The following is a 20,257-nucleotide window of genomic DNA, read 5'->3' as shown; positions in this document are numbered from 1 at the left end:
CAACATCAGGATGCTTTGAGTCTATTTTGGCTAGTTTTTTTTTTTTTTTTTTTTCCTTTTAATATGTTTACATCCCTGGTTGTTCTCTATTGTATGGACCTCATAGCAGTCATCTGTGCTGTGTTCATTTCTGATCTTGGATACAGTCAGCTTGTGACAACAAGCGTCTTTGAGAAACCCTCTAGGAACTGTATCTGCATTAAGAATCCATCGCTCTGTTGTAGTGTCTGAGATCACAGGATCTGCCTTTGTTGAAGACTCGAGCAGGAATTCAGAAGTAGAATGTGTGGCTGGCAGTGGTGGCTTGCAGCACCTAGTACTGACGTTTTTGGTAGGAAACATCATGGATTGTATACAAAGTAGAGCAAATTCTTTGGGTTCAGCTAGTATATTCTGCACACACATGTTTGGCTCTTTTGATGTGAAAAGTTAGGAGCAGTGATTGGTAAGATGGAGTCAAAAAGTTGTCCTGTCCCGTGTGGAGAGAGCCTGCGTCAGCTCATATCGAACCATTTGTGGGAATGTAGGAATGCTCACCTCTAGAAGCCTTAAAGCTCCTGCTGAGAAGATCAAGATAAACTTTGCTGTGCGAAGAGATTCTATCCCTGATCTTATTCAACATTTTTACTTAGAAATGGAAGTGGAGTTCAGAGAGGTTAAGCGGCTTGCTCACGTTCACATAGCTAGGGGACAAGTGAACTAGAACTAGGACACAGTTTCTTAGTTGGTATTCTGGTGGTCCTTTCATTTTGCCAGACAAAGACAGCTGGTTTTTAGATCTGGTCATGGTAGAGTTTGGGTCATTGCTGAGAACCAACTTCTTGTGACAGCTTCATGACTGAGAATTTTAGGAAGCTGCTCAGTTTCTCATGAGCTGAGATCCAGCAATATAATTAATAGATGAAGTTCAGCCACCAGCAGAGAGGACAGGACACCCTCCCTACCCTCCCCACCCTCTCCACTGATGCAGCAGTGGCTGTCAGGCACTAGGGACACAGGCACTAGGCATTAGTGGCTGTCACTGACAGCCACTGCCGCATCACATGCTGAGATGTGAGTCGGTCTGTGGGGATAGAACAGGTAAGTGAGGGCATCCTATTCCGAATCTGTGGACTTAACCATGGAGATTGAGGATAATAGGAACAGGATACAGATTTAGAGGCACCGAGCGTGAAAAATAATGTGGTTGGCAGTGGCTTCCATCTTGTGAATGTCTTTGAAATGTCTTTCTGTTCCCAAATTCCACTTCTCCAGCTCCTGTCTCTGCCTCCCTTTGTCCCACTTCCTCTGCGGCTTCTCTTCACGCCATCCCTTCAGTGTCGGGGCCCTGGGGCTTCTGTCTGCAAACCCCTTCATATTCTCCCCCAGGGAATCTCAGCCACTCTGAGGCTTCTCTGTCCCCCCCTCTAAACTGATGTTCTCCGAGTCTGTAATTTCAGCCTTCCTCCCTGCCTCGTGCTTATGTGCCATTTCTCTGTCCACAGGCATTTCTGTGCTCGGTCACCTCCATAAACCCCTTCCTCTTGACTTACCGATCTCAGTTAATGGCTACCCACGTGAGGACTAGGCTTTGTTATGGGTGGGCTCTGCTGTGGGGTGGGGGGAGGCAGCTGTGATCAAGAGCCCATTTGGGCCTCTTGGCCTTAACCCTTATAACCCACTGCCTCAGTCCTGCCCAAGGGGTTTTTTTAAAATGCAGAATCTGGTTATTTTATTCCTTTGCTTAAAAATAGTGCATTTGGATTTTTTGGTTTCTGAAGAAGATCTACAGTCCCTAACCTACAAATCCCAGATTCATTTCTCTTTACTTTCCCCGTCATGCCCCAGCATTCAGTCGTAATAAACAACTTAACCATTGCTCAGGGGGGACTGTAGCTTTGTACCTGCAGGAACCTCCTCGCACAACTCCCTTCTTTCCTGCCAGATGTTCTTGGATTTCAAGGTGGGCCTTCTTCTGGAAACTCTTCTGTCACTGCCATCCCCTGGGCCAGGTTAGCACTCACTGTGCCTTCTGCTGTCTCTGCCATTCTTATCGCCTGTTTATAATCTGTCTTCTTCGCTAGTATTCCTTGGGGATAGGTGCTGTGTTGCATTCATGTTTGTGTCCCTAGTGCCTGACACATAAGAGGTTCTCAGTCAGTCTTTATTGAATGGATCAGCGGTGCCCCCTCCTGCCTGCCGTAGACACCGATGGCAGTCATTCAAGATCTGCCGGTTTCTCTCTCCCACTATTCAAAACATACTCCCTTCCCTTCGGGGCTGATACCTCAGTCTTCGGTGGGCCCACTGAGCCATCTAGGCTCATTTCCATTCTTTGTCTATCTGTGCTGTGCAGCCTTTTCATTCAGCCCCAAATTCTTGTGTTTTCCTAAATTTTGTGCTTCAAAGCCACCCCTTTATTCAGAGACTGTCTCCTCTTCCATTGCTTTATGAAGCCTTTCGTGGTAGTAATGCTTAATTATTCTCTTCCGCTTTCTTTGATTGTTTTGGACCCTCTAGGATCAGGTCTTCTCATGTGCTGCCCACTTGATAGTCTGTCCCTGTTCCTTGATGTGCCGTTGATTCTCCAGGATGAGAGTGGAGTTGTCTGGTGGCCTCGCTCTCCCCGATGGGACAGATGTGTTTGAACACCTCTGTAAAAAGAGGGTTTTTTTTTTAATGTGATTTTTATTTTTTGTTTCTCTTGTTGTCAGAGTACCAGAGAAGCAGAAATCAAACTGAAAAGTGAAAGCAGAGTTAAACTTTTTTACTTGGACCCAGATGCCCAGGTACGAACTATTTTTTAATCTTTACATTTGAAAACTAAGCCAGGGAAAGAAAATGTTTGACAGATGATATGTTTCATTTATTTATGTGTTTGCATGTTTGTTTACTTTGGATTTATAAGCAACATAACAACAATATAGAAAATACAGGGGAAAAGGAAAAATAAAAAACAACCATAATCTCATCACCATACCACGACTGTGAGGGTTTCATATTTAGTAGATTGTTGAAAACTGAGTGATCTATCCAGGATGTCCTCGAGTCCACAAAGAACATATAATTTACCCCATAAAATGACCGTCAGAAAATAATAAGCATCATTGCAGATTCCTTGCAGGCAGTGGTGTTTCCTGACTCGTCCAAGGCACATACGAGCCACAACTGTGCCCCCAAAAGTCCGAACCCAGCGTGGTAAGGACCTCCAGAGCTGCCCCCAGAGCGTGATGGTTCTGCTGTATTTTTCCCACTTTTGTTTGCAGTCTTCGTGTCTGGATTATTGAGCATGATGTTTTTCAAGGTCCATCCATATTGTAACGTGTGTCAGAATTTCCTTCCTTTTTAGAGCTGACTAATAATCCACAGTATGGGCAATATACCAGATTTTGTTTGTTTACTTGTTGATGGACACCGAAGTTATTCATAACCATAATTTCTAAGCTCTGTATAATAGCCCATTGAGTAGGCATACCATCATATATCTAATCATTATTATAAGCTATATAAACTTACAAAACAGTAACACTGTTGTGATTAAATGAGTATATAGATATATATCTTTTCCATATTTTACAGAATTTCCTTAGGATGTGTTTATTAGGAGTTTTTTTTTTTTTAATGTGAGCATAATGTATTTTTGTACATTTTCTTTTAAAGAAGCTTGACTTCACATCAGCTGAACCCGAAGTGAAGCCATTTGAAGAGAAGTTTGGGAAGAGAATTCTTGTCAAGTGCAATGATTTATCTTTCAATTTACAATGTTGTGTTGCAGAAAATGAAGAAGGACCCACCACAAATGTAATTTTCCCTTTTAAAAAAAATTTTTTTTTATTTTTTAAAGATTTTAATTTATTTATTTGACAGACAGAGATCACAAGTAGGCAGAGAGGCAGGCAGAGAGAGAGAAAGGGAAGCAGGCTTCCCGCTGAGCAGAGAGCCCGATGCGGGGCTTGATCCTAGGATCCTGGGATCATGACCCAAGCCGAAGGCAGAAGCTTCAACCCACTGAGCCACCCAGGCGCCACTGTAGTTTAACCTTTTAAAAAATAATTTACAAAACTGTTCAGAGGTCACCAATGTGCCGATTGCAGTGCGGTCTAGACCGAAAATCCTAGTTCCTGATGGAGAAATGCAGTGTTTAGGTCAGGATGACGGGGGTTGTTCAGCCTCAGGGACGGGATGTTTGTGACAAAAGATAGGGACGGAGACTTTCTCTTTGGCAGTGATTTATAGCAACCCTTACAAATAGGTTGAATAATTTCTTCTTTGATAGCAACGCTCTTTCCCCCCGACAGTTGGAGCCATAGTGATGGTCTGGATGGTTTTATTTCATTCAGGTTGAGCCCTTCTTTGTTACTCTGTCCCTGTTCGACATAAAATACAACCGAAAGATTTCTGCCGATTTCCACGTGGACCTGAACCATTTCTCCGTGAGGCAGATGCTGGCCCCCACGTGCCCGGCTGTGATGAACGGTGGCAGGCAGAGCTCGCCTACCCTTCAGGACATCCTTCATGAAGCCTCCATGCAGTATCCGAAGCAGGTGGGAGACTCGCGCCCAGCAGTGGTCCTGCCGCGACTTCCCTCGCATGCGCTGTGTGAATGCGTGGCGAGATGCCGCAGTGCACAGCTGGGTCGAACGAGACGGTGGAGTTTATGGACTGCGTATATGATTAGCTGAGAGGACAGGAAATGACATTTGACTTGTCATTTCTTTTTTTCTAAACTTTCTGCTAGTTGCCCTCCCCCATATTGCCTTTTTTTAATTTAATTTTTTTTTTTTATTGGGTTGGGGAGAGCACAAGCAAGGGGAGCAGCAGGCCCCCTCTCGCAGCAGGGGCCTGATGTGGGCCTTGGTCCCAGGACCCTGGGATCATGACCTGAGCCCAAGACAGATGCTTCACCGACCGAGCCCATCAGGCGTCCTGCCAAATCGCCTCTTTGGTCGGACGAGGACCTAGTGACAAGCCCCGAGTGCCCCTGAGGGGCTGTACTGTGTCCGCACTCTTTGCTGCTTTAGCAGGTTTAACGTTCAGGAGCTTTGTTTAACGTGGCTGTGACTTTGACCCACTAAAGAAAATTGTTTGTTCCCTAGGGGATATTCTCAGTCACGTGTCCTCACCCTGATATATTCCTCGTGGCTAGAATTGAGAAAGTGCTCCAGGGCAGCATCACTCACGGCGCCGAGCCATACATGAAAAGTTCAGACTCTTCCAAGGTACGGCTGACTTTTACACTTTGTGATGATAAAGAGCAATTAGAAAAAAGATCTGTCTGTCAAAACAGAAATGCTTAAAGTAGTCAGAGTTGGGCTGTATTTATATTCTGGAAGATGTACACTACTTACATAGATTTACTGTTCTACCGAACCTGGTGTGTCCAGTTTTCAGTGAAAAGTAGTCCCGTATATATAGAAAATGCTTCATCTGCCCAGACATCCTAAAATAATTGCCAAAGCTGTTGATGTGTCTCTCGGATTCTGGAATTCCCTTTGGGTCCGTTTATGCTGAAATGTGCACTGAGGCTGCAGACGGGAAGGGTCTGGCCAGTAAGGTCAGTGCTTCAGTCCCCTGTATGGTCCCACGGTACAGGTTATGGTGGCAGAGGTGGTATGACTCCCATAGAAGGGAAGGGAAACGTGCGAGATGTGTTTTTGGTATTTTTCCTTTCTTTGGTGTATGCTTCTTAGTTGGGGAGTGCCTCGCTGTGGATCCACACAGACTTGAATCTCAGAGGTTATCTAGTCCCAGATCTCCTTTCAGGCATCAGAAAAACTGGGGTTTACCAAGGTTTAGTTACATGCTCAGTGTCCCCCAGCTCTTGTGACCAAAGGCACTTGCCTGTCACCTTCTAGCACATCGAGCTACCTGGTAGAGTGAGTGTTTGAGTGCCGTCTGTGCTGGTCTGACATTAATTTTTACAAGTGGTTCGTCTGAGAGATGACCCTGCTGTGTTGACAAGGACTGGTTCGTAGCAGGAGGGGACACTCCCCTGGCTCTGAAGGACAATGATCGAGCTGCTTCATAGCTTCTCCTCTTCCTGTCTGCGGCCCCCCACACAGCACTGGGGTGTCCCCAGGATGGAGGGCGGTTGTTAAAGAGCAGGTTCTAAGAGTCAGAGACCTGGGTGCAGAGTGCTAACAAGGCTGGCTGCTTTGGAGAAGTTGTGTCACCTTTCTGGGCTCTGGTGACCCATCTGTACTTGAAGGATGACTGCTCCCCACCCGGGTCCCTCTCAGGAACAGTTCTGGAACTGCGCAGATAACATATGAGACATCGCTGGCAAGGCTGCAGATTAGTGGCATGCGCTGGGCACCATTATCACTTGTCACCCTCGGCCAGGGAAAGCCCAGCTTCCCGGGCGCACTGCTTCCAACTGTATGCCTTTCTGGCTGATGAAAGCTGAGTAAAGTTTAGTCCCTGGAAAGAAGCTATTTTATTTTTTAAATCAAGTTTGTAAAACTTTGCATGAGAAGCTCTTTTAGCTCCTGTGTTTGTTTGTTTTTTAAAAAATTTTTTGATTATGGTACATTGGTCACCATACAGTAGATCATTAGTTTTTGATGTCTTGTTCCATGACTCAGTGTTTGTGTAGAACACCCAGTGCTCCATGCCACCTGTGCCCTCCTTGATAACCACGACCGGACTCACCCATCCCCTCACCCCCATACTCTCTGAAACCCTCAGTGTGTTTCCTGGAGTCCACGGTCTCTCGTGGCTCGTCTCCCCCTCTAACTTCCCCCAATTCATTTTTCCCTTCCTTCCCCTAATGTCTTCCATGCTGTGTTTTGGTTAATAACCAGTGAAGGCCCAAGTAAGGTCTACGCCCCTTTGTATGTAACTCATTTCCAGGGCCTACATGCTCCATCTTTGCTCTTCTGCCTGCCACGTGCATGCACAGTTTAAAATTTGGCAGCTCATGTTGCTGCAAAATCACATTTCCCTTTGGGCTCAACTTTATGCTCCACTCCACACTTCCCAGTGTCCGTTGAGCATCTGTGCAAGTCTGCTCTTCCTTCTTTACTTACGGAACGGAAAGCTCAGCCATGTGTGCATTATTCCACGCTTTCACACCTCTGAAGTATTAAGGCAGAGATTAACATTTTATATCAGAATAGATTTTATATCAACCATTTTATATCAGCCATTTTTTATCAGAATAAAAGTTTTGGCAGAGATATTTCTGAGGGATGACTTTCTAATGTGTATTAAAATTCCTTCTTCCTGTTTTCCAAGATGGTCTGGAACATCATTTAGATTACATTTTGTCTTGGAGGAGGAAACTTTTATGGAAAGTCTCTGTAGGTGTCCGCCATGAATAGATTAAAAAAGAAGAAGAAAAAAAAAGGAAGGAAGGAAGGAAGAGAGGGAGGAAGGGGGTCCAGGAGGGGGTAGGGAAGGAAGGAGGGAGGGAGGGAGAAAATCCGAGAGGGCAGAAACGAGTTCTTCAGTCCTTTGCATACCTCATGTTCCCTTTGCACCCCCAGTAAGTCTGTGAGCTCAGGCCCTGTTTGCTGCAGGCAACAGTAAAACTTACTTGAAGCCTGTGTTTTAGCCTTAAATTTTATGCAGATATTACATTTTACTTCACAGCGTAGTCCATATTATTAGAACCTAAAAATGATAGTTTCTATCCGAAAATGTTTGAGTGAAATTACCCCTCCAGGAAGGTAGGTCGTTTTACCGATGGCTGTGTACCCAGACCCCCACAAGAACATACCCAACGGGAAGAAGGGGAGGAACTGGGTGAGCTACGGGCGTGTTTCAATCAACACACGTTTGTAATTCACTCGTGAGGGCGGTGATTCCCACCACACAGTTGTGGTGGAATCATGATGTCTGGTAACTGGAAGGGGTAATGAAAAGTATTATGGCCCATGCCCTTCTGTCTTGAGGTGGGGAAAGTAGAGCCCAGAGAGGTTTAATGGCCTGGGGTCCCACAGCGGGTTTCAGTTTGACTTCGAGACAAACCGCTCTTTTCTCCTTCTCATCTAGAAGATGAGCACTCGGCAGAGCTGGTGCACATGGATCCCGGGGGTCTGCTCAGAATGCAGGTTCTGACCTGGCAGGTCTGCAGTGGGGCCCGAGACTCTGCATTCCTGGCAAGCTCCCTGGTGATGCCGAGGCAGCAGCTCTGCAGTGCACACCTTGGTTCACAGGCTCTAGATCTCGACTCCCGCGACTGCTTGGACTGTGGTATGCATTAGTGCTGTAAAAGGCCCTCGAACGTGCCACCGTGACCAAGTCAGGCTTGGCGTTGGTAGCTGTGCAGTGTCCAAGAGCAGACTTGGGGGAAAGTCATCTGCTTGAGCTTGAGCAGCGGGGGTGGAGTTGATTCGTTGGTCTGCCATGCATACGTCTTAGGCCAAAGCGAATCTGCTTCACCGTGCACCATAGAGTTAATAAGTCAGCCCACAACAAATGAAAACGATCCTTACGAAGTGAAAATAGCAGTAATTTATACTTAGAAACTGAGACTCTAGCAATGAAAAACTCTGGCCTCACTTAAGTCAGCACCTGTAATGTATCTGTCCCCCCAGATTGTGGGAATTTGCACAGGCCAGTGCACATTAGGAGCTATACACGCTTAGTTTTATCATTGGAGTTCTCATTTCAACTTGAATTAACATGATATATTTTGGTGTGAATACCAAATATTAGCTATTGTTAATAACCCAGTGGACTTATAAGTAGCCATAAGTTCTTCATATAAAGAACTGTCAAAGCCTATGAAATGGTATGCTTGTGGCCCATAAAAACATTTTAGAAAAGACATAACATTTTAGAAACAGTCCTCATTCTTTGAAAATCACTGCTAACGACTGTATTAAATAGAATGCTCTGGACCTCATATAAATCCAGCCATATTCATTAGCCGTCACTGTGCTTTTCCAAGCATCTGGTACTCTGATAAGAGCTTGTTTAATGAACATGGGATGATGGCTCTTTAGACCACAGTCCTAGCGGTGGGATGCAGTGTCTCATGGCTTGATTCTGATGTCTTCAAGGTTGCTCAGAAAGTGCTGAAGAATGCCAAGCAGGCATGCCAAAGACTCGGCCAGTACAGAATGCCATTCGCGTGGGCAGCAAGGTAAGGACAACGTCTTCTATACATTTGACATAGATAGAGATATATGAAGAGAGGTATATAGATAGATAGGTCTATTCTGTTTATTGTTAAGAGACAAAGAGGATTTAAATGTGTAAAACTGAAAAATACGAAAGCCCCCTCCCTATCTGAATAACCCCTTAGTGGAGTCACAGAGAGGAAAGGTGCTGGCTGGAGGAGAGCTGTGTGGAGACCGGTATCCAGGGCTCCCAGCACATGTCCCGAGGTCAGCTTGGGCAGCAGCCCGGGCAGAGGGAAGGGAGTGGGCTGTTGTGGCGGGGGCGTGGCGGAGGGGTCCCTGCAGATCATCCTTAATTGTGAGCTCTGCTTCTGTGTATGTTATTCCCTAAGCACGAGCCATATGCTGGAAATGTTTTCTATGTAAATTGAGTTAGTTGTGTTCATCCTCATAAATGTCTTCCGTGTTTTTAGATAATGAAGTTTCTGTTAGCTACATTCAGCCAATGGAATAATAATTGGTCTTCACGTGGAAACCAAAGTTAAGTTGTGGATTTATTTTGGCCTTTTGGAAACTCACTTTAGAAATGTTGTTTGGCTATTTCAGGACGTTGTTTAAGGATGCATCTGGAAACCTTGACAAAAATGCCAGATTCTCTGCTCTTTACAGGCAAGATAGCAATAAGCTCTCCAATGATGACATGCTCAAGTTACTGGCAGACTTCCGGAAGTGAGTCTCAAAGCCTTTCTTGTTATTTGCACACCTGAGAGACAGAAGGTGTTTGGTGGGGATGGGGCGTGGGCTCCGCTTGAACGTCATAGGGCCAGTTGGGGGAGCGTGGAATTTTACCTCGTGTCCTTGGGAAGGAAGAAGACATTTAAAATTGAAGGGTGGGCGCCTGGTTGGCTCAGTGGGTTAAGCCGCTGCCTTCGGCTCAGGTCATGATCTCAGAGTCCTGGGATCGAGTCCCGCATTGGGCTCTCTGCTCAGCAGAGAGCCTGCTTCCCTCTCTCTCTCTCTGCCTGCCTCTCCATCTACTTGTGATTTCTCTCTGTCAAATAAATAAATAAAATCTTAAAAAAAAAAAAATCTTTAAAATTGAAGGGTATCCTGGTTAATTTTTTGGTGGTTCTGTGGAGGGTGGGGTGAAGGTAGAGATGAGCCTTCAGAGGAAGGAGACAGTGGAGGGACCACTGGCAAGAGATGGGAAAGGACTTGGCAAAGCTAGGACAAGTGGCAGTGGGAGAAGGGGACTAATTGGGGTCACATCAGGGGACCCACTGTTCCTCAGTCTGGGGTTTCCGATTGGGTGAAGGGTGGAAGGAGAGAGCAGTGGGTAGGTAGTGGTCTCAGATAAATAACCCCCAGATTTCCGACTTGCACAATGGAGCGACTCAGGTGCCATTACCTGAGTGGGTGATGGAAGGGAAGGACAGTAGCTTACATAGTGCTTCCTGATTACAAGCATTGTTTCAATGCTTTCCCTATACCCAGGAGCGTGTGAGTTTCCTAGAGCTCCCAAAACAAAGTGCCATAGACTGGGTGGCTTAAACCCACAGAAATGTCTTCCCTCACAGTTCTGGAGGCTGGAACTCCAAAAACCAAGACATTGGCAGGGCTGCACTTGCTCCAAAATCTGTGGGGGGAGGATCCTTCTTTGGTTCCTTCATCTCTGATGACCCCAGGCATTCCTCGGCTTGTAGAGGCTCCCCGTGGACGCCTTCCTGTGCATTTCTGGTGCGGTGTCCTTCTTCTAAAGGAACGTGTCATGCTGGATTAGGGCCAGCCCCAGCGACTTCATCTTCTCTTGATTACGTCTGGAAAGACCCTGCATCCATAGGTACCAGGGGTTAGGACTGTGGCAGGTGTGTTTGGGGATGCTGTTCAGTGCACAGCAAGGTGGAGAAGAGAGGCCAAGCAGTGGCTGGGGCAGCCCGGCTGAGAATCTTCTATCACTGCGCTGTTTAGTGTTCCATCATCATGGGTTCACTTTGAAACTCACAAAACTGATTTCCTTTGCTAAGGACATTTCCTTTGCTAGGGACAGAAAAACTTCAGATGTTTTCTGGGAAAATTCTATGAATGAGAAAGAACTGAGGGTATTAAAAAATAATGAAATGAAAAGAATGGCTGAGAGCCAGCCTGTAGTTATTCTGTATCATAGGACCTTTACCATCTTAGTTTTTTATTTGGGGGGGAAAAACCCCCACGTGTCAAAGTAAAAATTTCACTTTGCTTAGAACTCAGGACTGGCTGTTAGAAATTCATTTTTGCCTTATTCTTACTTCTCTTCCTTCTGATTTTTCAAAATTCTAAATAGAGTTGTAATTAGCATCTCTTAAAAATGATTACTTACTAATAGTGAGTGTTCTCATATACAACATGTCATCATACAGTATTGTCACATTTCTCCCTTGCTTATAGAATAAAAAGTCATCTTACTTTGTTTCGTTTTTTGAAAACTCCAGTCACCTTTAGTTAAATAGATGACAGTTTTCTTGCACTGGACTATCATGCAGTTCTTAATAATCACGACGTCAGTCCAAATGTAATCACTTAGGAAGGTGTACACACTATATTGTTAAGGAAGTGAAAGTGTAGCTATGTGACCTCATTTTTGAGAGGAAAATATTTTATATATTTCTTTTTGTGTATAAATGAAGAAATGGATAGGCAAATAGCCAGCCAGATGGAAAGAGAGGGATATACACCAAAATGGTGGTCATGGTTGTCTCTGAGGGGTGGCTGTATAGGTGGCTTTTCTCTTTTACCTTATGGCTTTCCATGATTTTATTTGGGCTTTTTTTTTTTTTAACTTTTACTTTCATATTCTGACAAACAAACAATGGAGTTTTTTATGTGTGATCGAGGTTAGAAGCCCTATCAGAAGTTACGTCCTACACTGACTAGCTTGAGATGGCCCTGGCTGGTGGTGGTGCTTTGGTGGTAGTCCCAGCTCACAGTTCTGGTCCTCAGTGGAGGCCGAGGGGTAGGACCCTATGGGGTCTTTAATGAAGGAATGATCTGAGCCAAGAGGCCATGGCCAGGCAGCAAACAGCACAGGCCTTCCCTGGTTCAGAGCCCAGGAGTGTTCTCCCTAGCACTCCGTGCCTTCGTGGGCATGCTCACGAGGAAGGATCTTGTGGGAGGAACATGACCAGTGAGGGACTCAGAAACTGGCAAATAGGGGTGTGATGCTATCAGCATCCGAAGGTGCAGCTATCATGGGCGGCGGGGGGGGGGGGCTTTGTCTTTGCTTCATAGCAAGAATCTGGAGAAGTGCCCATGTCCATTCCCTCTGGTTTCCACAGTGAAGTTAGGGAACCAGAGGTTTCCTTTTTCTTTTTCCTCTTTTTTTTTTTTTTTTTTTAACCTTAGTATTGCTCTTTTCCTTTCCTATTTATTTATTTTTACAAAGAATGATCCTGTGTCACTGGCCTGGGCACTAGCTTGGGTGCAAAGCTGTTGTTTCTGTTCCCATGATTGTCTCAAAGTGTCATTTAATAATGGATGGGAAAAATTTTCTCAAGCTGCCCCAGTCTTTAGAAAACAGCTGCCAAATCTCATAAACCACTTCTCCCTTCCCCTCCCAGTAATTATCAGGGGCTGTGTTCCAAGATTTAGTAAGAAAATGATTCTGTCAAATAAATGGTATTGCTGACATATATGCTTCCAGAAATATTTGTCTAAGAAGAAACACGCCTGCTCCTCTTTTGGAGTCCAGTCTGTAACTCATGTCCATGTCGGGGGACCTGGGGCAGGTCATACGCCTTCTCAGCTTGAATCTCCTCTTCTTTTTAAGGGGGAACCCTCATAACCCTTGTAATCCTACACCTATGGGGGGAATAAAGGAAAACGGATCGCAGGGTGATTTCTCTCACCGAGAAGACTCATCTCGTCCCTTTCCTTCTCAGTACACTAGACACTGGCCTTCCCGTGGAGGTTTGCACACACTGGATGGAAGTGCTTCTTAACATGTCTTGTTGAGGACAGGAATCATCATACTCTGTTTGTGTTCTCTCTGTGGTGCTCAGTTGAACGTGTGTTGTATCACCGTAAGCACCTGGTAAATGGTTACTGAACTATCTCATAGACATCAGTTCAGTGATTTCTTTTCAACAAAAACATCTCAAATTTCTTTCAATTGCATATACATTTTTTAAGTGACTCCAAAGCTTTTAGGGACTACAGGAGACCCAAGCACGCCTGTATTGCCAGTCAGTCACTTTAATGGGTCAGGACAGACAGTAGAGAAGGGGGAACCAGGCAGCGAAAACACAGAGGTGAGGGCACCCAGCCTGTTGGCATGGAATGACTGCTGGTTTGTGTTACTCTCCCTGCCTCTGGGGATTGTCAAGCAGTTGTATGGGCAATGGGAAGAGAAAAAACCTTTTCTTTTCCTAAGAGTGAGAGTGAGCCTCATTCCTAACTTAATATGTATACAAAAGCAGTTCCCAAATTCCAGATACCCTACATGTAGCTACCGTATCCATTTTTTTAATGAAGTTTTAGGATGGGTTTTCATGCTCAAGTATTTTAAGTTTTACATGGAATATATATATACTTTACAGATTTAAACAAAACCTAATCCCAGTCACAAGAGAATCCGTTTTGTGTAACACACACACACCCACACACCCACCACCACCACTTTGCAAATGCATGTAAAAAAGGCAGTAGAATTTCTGTTGTTTGTAGGTTTGGATGTCTGATAAGCCACGTTCAATAAAACCCCTAAATTTCTGAAGTAAGTTGAACATTATATTTAAAAAACTAAGCTTCCACAAAGCCCATGTGCTGTGTGGTGTGGAACTAAGCTCAGATCTGTGCTTTCTTAGAAATGTGTGGACATAATGCCTCTGTAGAACTAGCAGCCAGAAGCAGAAGCTCTCAGCAGAGGGAAGAAACCAAATGAGGAATAAGTATAGTCAGACAGAGAAGGAAATAACACATTATACAGAGAGTTCCAGCAAAGATTGTTGAATTGAAATTAGTTGCTTAGCAATCCAATTATCCCAAGTTCATATGAGGATGATGTCAGAGGGATAGAAAGAGTGGTGAAGAAGGTACTGACCCATTTATGGGCGGAAGTAACTGGAAAGGGGTGAGAAAGATGACATCCCTGAATACTCATATTTGGAATATTCTTTGTAATAAACAGAGAACTTGTGACTCGAGGACACAGCTACAGCTTTAGCGGTATCTCTCAGATTTGTGGGACGCCGTGTGTTGTGCTATGTGGGCAGCATTGAGTTGTTCGGAGGAAGATGTGGAGCAAGGCAGTATATGTCTGGAAAATTGAACACTGCACAGAAACCCATGGGTCTCAGGGTTGGTGTCCCTTGAGGAGCTTTGTGTGAAGCTGAGAGGGACTCCGACAGGGTATCATCTGGGGGGCATGCAGTGGGTGGGAGGCCAGCGACAGCTCCCAAGAATCAAAGGCAGTCTTCCTGCAAGTAGCGAAGAATATTGTGTTTTTGAACAAATCACACAGTGGGCGCAGGGGCAAGCTGTAGGGGTGATGCCGGGCTATCCCTGGACATCCTTTGGCAAGAAATAATTTTAACTGAAGGCGGAATGTGTGGGAAGATTGTTGACTTGCCTTCCTGATCGTGATCTCTCTCAGGATTTCAAGGAATTGCTCATGTAAACTCAGATATAAACAAAAGTGGAAAGGAGAGAAACGCTAGGAGGAAGTGATTCTGGAAGTTGGAGCTGGCAGTGGGCAAAGATGAATGAGCTCAGCATGGTCTGTGGTCATAAGGATAAGAATTTAAGACTATGGGAGTGCACCTGGGTGGTGCAGTCAGTTAAGCATTCAACTCTTGGTTTTTGCTCAGGTCATGATCGCAGGGCTGTGAGGTTGAGCCCTGCATCAGGCTCTGCGCTCGGCGAAGCGTCTGCTTGAGGTTCTCTCTCCCTCTCTCTCTCTGCCCCTCTGCTCATGCGCATGCTCTCTCCTCTCTAAAATAAATAAATAAATCATAAAAAAAAGAAAGAAAGAAAAGAATTTAAGACTGTTAAGAAGTCCTGGTGCAGGTGAATAATATCCCAGGATAGACAAGACACGTTACCTGTGAGGCTGCTTATCAGGTAACAGGAGCTGGGATAGGAACTTTTCAAAAATAGGAATAAAACAAAATGCAGAATCTGTAGGCGAATGAGCTTTGGTGTTTTCTGGCAGCATTTAAAAAGACATTATTAAACAGGTGGCTTATGAAGAACCACAAGGCAGCATTCTGTTTTCTAGGAATAAGCCATGTCATGTTGAACTAGTCGTCCTAACCACATCTCTGCTCTTCTCTTTCTAATTGGGTTGCGGAACTGATACCACAGAGGAGTGCAAAGCCTCTGACAAGTATGTATTATGCTAATGTCCTGGGAACAAGTCAGAGAAGTGTAGCATGCATGAGTGGACAGTTCCACTGTTGGAGTAACCAGATGCCAGGATGGGTGAGAGTGGGCTAGTGGTAAGCTTCTAGAGGCTTGAGAAGGAACCTGTTCTTGGCTGTATTCTGTGTAGTGTCTTCCTCAGTAACTTTTTGAGAATATAACTTGCTGATGAAATGCCTTCGTGACATCGAGCTATTAGGAATACCTAATACATGAGATGTTAGAATCTGGACTTAAGAGGGTTTGGTCAAATAGAAATGGCTCAAATGTAAAAGAGTACAATGTCCTCAAGGCAAAAAATCAAATCCTGTTCTGAGTTCCTAAAAAACAGAATTGTATGAATTCAGGATGGAGAAAGATAGCATGATAGTAAAGCATATGGAAAAAGACTCAGGGATTTTAGGTGATTTAAATGTAATGTACATCACCAGGGTGGTGTGACTACCACAAAATAATAGTATTTGGCTACATGAGTAGAAGCATGTATTGTTCAAAACCAGATGGCTGCTCAGTCCCCACCTGGTCAGACCTTTCTAGGCCCACTGTGTGCAGTTTGGGCACCTAGATATAAATGGAACATTCTTCTAGGGGGAAATGGCATTGGAGGAAGGCCCAAAAGAGCTGGAAAATGGCAGACGCCAGCAAGGTGTGGTTGCTGTTTGTAGATGGTTGAAAGGTGTTACACGCGAAGTGTAACCAGGTCCCTTGGAGAGGGGAAGTTCCAGAGAGGCGAAGTGAGGAAGAGCAGCCTGGGTGTCAAAATGGCTGTGTTGAAGTCTCCTTCCAGCTGGGAAGGATTGATGCAGTAGCAGTTCTTGTCAGGAGCATCACAGAGGGCTTTCTGGGACTGGACTGTTAGACCCAGATACAAACACCAGCCATTTCCCTGTGCACCTACTTTGTGTCCCGTGTTTCACTGGACACGGGAGCCTAAGATGGCTTCTAGCTCTGTATTGTCACAACTCGAGCCAAGAATGGGGGTGAGGATGGAGTAGTTCACAAAGATAGAAGATCTTGCCCATAGTCTTACCTAGATTTGTGCAGCCTAACATGGGAGCCACTGGGCACAGGCGACTACTGAACACGAGAAACACAGCAGCTCCAAACTGAGACAAGCTAGGAGTATAGAACATTTTGGATTCAAAGAATTAGAATAATGTCTTATACTGATTATCTGTTGAAATAGTAACACTTGGGATAAATTGGGTCAAATATTCTTTTTTAAAAAATTTATTTATTTATTTTTAAATTTTTAAAATTTCTTTTCAGTGTACCAGAATTCATTGTTTTTCTTAAAACTAATTTTACCTATTTCTTTTTACCTTTTAAGATGTGGCTTCTAGAAGGTTTAAAATTACTTTTGTGGCTTATGTTATATTTCTCTGGGAAGCGCTGCCCTGGGATTTAGGTTTTAGAGTTAACCTAACTTACAGACATGTGGTTTTTCTCTTCTTTTGCTCCTAGACCTGAGAAGATGGCGAAGCTCCCAGTGATTTTGGGCAATCTAGACATTACGATTGATAATGTTTCCTCAGACTTTCCTAGTAAGTGTAAGTTCTCTGTAACAACCAGAGAAAATGTTGCTTGACTTTTACTTCAATTTATTTGCTTTTAAATTTCCAGATTATGTCAATTCATCGTATATCCCCATGAAGCAATTTGAAACTTGTAGTAAAACTCCAGTGACGTTTGAAGTAGAGGAGTTTGTGCCCTGCATACCCAAACACACTCAGCCTTACACCATCTACAACAATCACCTTTATGTTTATCCGAAGTACTTGAAATACGACAGTCAAAAGTCTTTCGCCAAGGTGAGTGCAAAGGTCGAGGTTTCCGTTTTGGTATCAGACTCTCTAGGGTTTTGGCTTCTCCTGTTCTCTTATAAATACATATTCTGGCTTTTTGTTTCATTTTCTTTTTCCCTTTTTCTTTAAATATTGCTGCAGGCCAGAAATATTGCTATTTGCGTTGAATTCAAAGATTCAGATGAGGAAGACTCTCAGCCTCTGAAGGTTAGTTTTTTTATGTATGTTTGCACTTTTCCATTTTATTTTATTTTATTTTTAAAGATTTTTAAAATTTATTTGACAGAGAGAGAGAAAGATCACAGGTGGGCAGATAGGCAGACAGAGAGAGAGAGAGGGGGAAACAGGCTCCCTGCCAAGCAGAGGGTCCAATGCGGGGCTCGATCCCAGGACCCTGAGACCATGACCTGAGCTGAATGAAAGCAGACGCTTAACCCACTGAGCCACCCAGGCGCCCCTATTTTTCCAATTTAAAAATGGACCTGCGTGGTATTGCACAACTAAAGGAATTTAGCACATTACAATCAACAGACACAAAAATATTGTGACTTCACAATATTTAACCACATTGGCTGAACTTTACAGACTGTGGAGTAATTGCGTTCTTGCTCCTCATTGGCTGTTTCTGTTTAATTACACTCTTTAGGGATGAAGGTTTCTTATGTGTGTTTAGTTCAGTAAACATATCATGTCTTACTATGAGCCAGCCTTTGTGTGGGTGCTAAGAATTATATTAGTAAGATTGGTAACAGAAATAATAATAAAAATAGATTGATATTTATTATTATAGTATAGTAATAATAATAGTAATAAATCATTGGTGATGTTTACTGAATGCTTATTATAGTACAGTCTCTGAACTTAGAGCCTTATAGGTATTAAACTCCTTTAATTCTCCTAACAGTATTTTTTAGATGAGACTAAAGCACAGAATTTAAATAAGTTGCTTTTGGCGATCCATTAGTAGAACCACTGTGCAAAACCCAGGTAGCCTGGCTCCACATTCTTTACTATAACTATGTGGAAATGACTTTCCAAGAAGGGAAGGAGATAAAGATGCAAAGAAGAATATAATAATAGTTTATGCCCTGAAGAAATTCACGGCTTAGTGGGAAAGGTAGTCATGGAGAAAAAGCTCCTGGCACATAGAAATGGTTTGTTGTCCAAACTGAATAATTAGTACAAAAAATGCTGAGGGGGCACAGAGGATGGAATTAATTGTTTCTTGATGGACACATGGGAGTTCGGTGCTCGCGGAAGGGCAGGTCATTCAGACAGAGGGGCTGTGTGAGTGAGGGTGTGGAGCTGTGAAAGGGACCTGTGGACAGGTTAGCGCAAGGACAGGTGTGTGTGCTAGGGGGAGGGAGGTGGACGGGAGGGTGGACGGGAGGGTGGGTTGGACCCAGGAGAACGGGGACTGAAGGCTCTGGAGTCTCCTAGGTGGAGGAAATCCACAACACGCCAGAGTTTAATTTCTGACTCTGTTCATTAAATACTGGTGTCTTTCTTCGCTAACTCTTACTTTAGTGCATTTATGGCAGACCTGGCGGGCCCGTGTTCATAAGAAGTGCTTTTGCTGCAGTTTTACACCATCACCAAAACCCTGAATTTTATGATGAGGTAAGCGAGGAGGTTTTCAAGGGAAAACCCAGTTAACCAGCCTTAAGGAAAACTCTAAGTTCTTTGCTTAGTAAAGTAAAAAACAAGAGAAAGTGCATACTATACTGGAATTACAGTGCTAGAACCAAAGATTGGAGCATTTATTTTACATCATCTTTTCTAATTACAAACGTAACATTCATTCTAAAAACTTGGAAAATGCAGATAATAGAAAAGAAAAAGTCAAAATCTCTGCTCTGTTACTACCAAATTAATATTCTGACATATTTTCTTATAGATCATACTTAAGTGTAGTTATGTTCGTCGGACCTGAGAATCTTTCTTTCTCATTATTGGGTTTCTTTTTGTAGAATGATAGGGTAGCTCATTGAAACTACCCTATGAATCTTTCTTTGAAATGTTCTATCCTGGTTTTTCATTGTGCCATTGCTGTGTTAAGGTAATGTAGTGGTTGATGTCGTGGTTTCCAGTTCTTTCTAGAGTTGAAATACTAACTCTTCCTTTTCTGGTTGGTGAATGTTTTGGTCTTCTCGGGCTACTGTAACGAAATACCACAGACTGGGTGCATGGTAAACAGCGGATGTTTGCGCTCACGGTCCTGGAGGCTGAAGTTGTAGGTCAGGTTGCGAGCATGGCCAGGTGAGGGCCATCTCCCTCCCCGTCATAGACTTCTCAACTGTGCCCTCAAATGGACAGTTGGGGAGTCCTCTGTTGGATCTCTTGTAAAGCATTCATCCCACTCTTGGCCTAATCACCCCAAAGACCCCACCTCCAAATACCATCAACTTGCAGGGGGGTGGTAGGATTTCAACATATAAATTGGGGGGGCACACATTCAGCCTGTAACAGTGTATTGTGGATCCATTTCTTTAGCAGTTTCTGTTCTCTCACTTCTTTAACTGCAAATGTTAGTATCAGTTCGGAAACCAAACGGACGCTTGGGCTTTCGGTGCCATGTGTGGCTGTTTTCATCAAGAATTTTCATTTTAAAATATTAAAAAGGTGGTTATTTTGTCTCCCTTGCAGATTAAAATAGAACTGCCCACCCAGCTGCACGAAAAGCACCACTTGCTGTTCACATTCTTCCATGTCAGCTGTGATAATTCAAGTAAAGGGAGCACAAAGAAGAGGGATGTTGTCGAAACACAAGGTTTGGGATTTCATCATTACCTTGGTCGTTCATAACTTATGTATTAGGTTCTCAAGTTTTATTTTGATTCTGAGCCCTCATCCTCTTGAGGAATTTTTATTTTTATTTTTTTTCTTAGGATTTTATTAATTTGAGAGTCAGAGGGGAGAGCATGAGTCGGGGGAAAGGGAGGGACAAGCAGGCTCCCCACTGAGCACGGAGCCCAGTACAGGACTTCCTCCCAGGACCTGTAGATCTTGACC

General features: G+C 44.0%; 1 protein-coding gene across 23 annotated transcripts in view; it reads left to right on the top strand.

Annotated features, from left to right (window-relative positions):
- DOCK9 (dedicator of cytokinesis 9) overlaps positions 1 to 20,257 on the top strand; it is a 211,915-nt gene that overhangs the window by 104,699 nt on the left and 86,959 nt on the right. For all 23 annotated transcript variants that reach the window (XR_014303301.1, XR_014303302.1, XM_082700809.1 and 20 more), the window contains exons 10-20: positions 2,694 to 2,768; positions 3,640 to 3,780; positions 4,320 to 4,523; positions 5,076 to 5,198; positions 8,988 to 9,070; positions 9,654 to 9,776; positions 16,905 to 16,984; positions 17,064 to 17,251; positions 17,387 to 17,452; positions 18,773 to 18,865; positions 19,892 to 20,015. Coding sequence is in view for 21 of the 23 variants with exons in the window: in XM_082700809.1 (XP_082556935.1) it covers positions 2,694 to 2,768; positions 3,640 to 3,780; positions 4,320 to 4,523; positions 5,076 to 5,198; positions 8,988 to 9,070; positions 9,654 to 9,776; positions 16,905 to 16,984; positions 17,064 to 17,251; positions 17,387 to 17,452; positions 18,773 to 18,865; positions 19,892 to 20,015 (1,300 nt within the window). In the remaining 2 variants the exon portion in view is untranslated. The remainder of the gene's footprint in view (positions 1 to 2,693; positions 2,769 to 3,639; positions 3,781 to 4,319; positions 4,524 to 5,075; positions 5,199 to 8,987; positions 9,071 to 9,653; positions 9,777 to 16,904; positions 16,985 to 17,063; positions 17,252 to 17,386; positions 17,453 to 18,772; positions 18,866 to 19,891; positions 20,016 to 20,257) is intronic.

Source organism: Mustela nivalis (assembly GCF_964662115.1).
Source record: "Mustela nivalis genome assembly, chromosome: 15".
NCBI classification, from domain to species: Eukaryota; Metazoa; Chordata; class Mammalia; order Carnivora; family Mustelidae; genus Mustela; species Mustela nivalis.
This window is presented reverse-complemented; position numbering and strand designations above follow the sequence as displayed.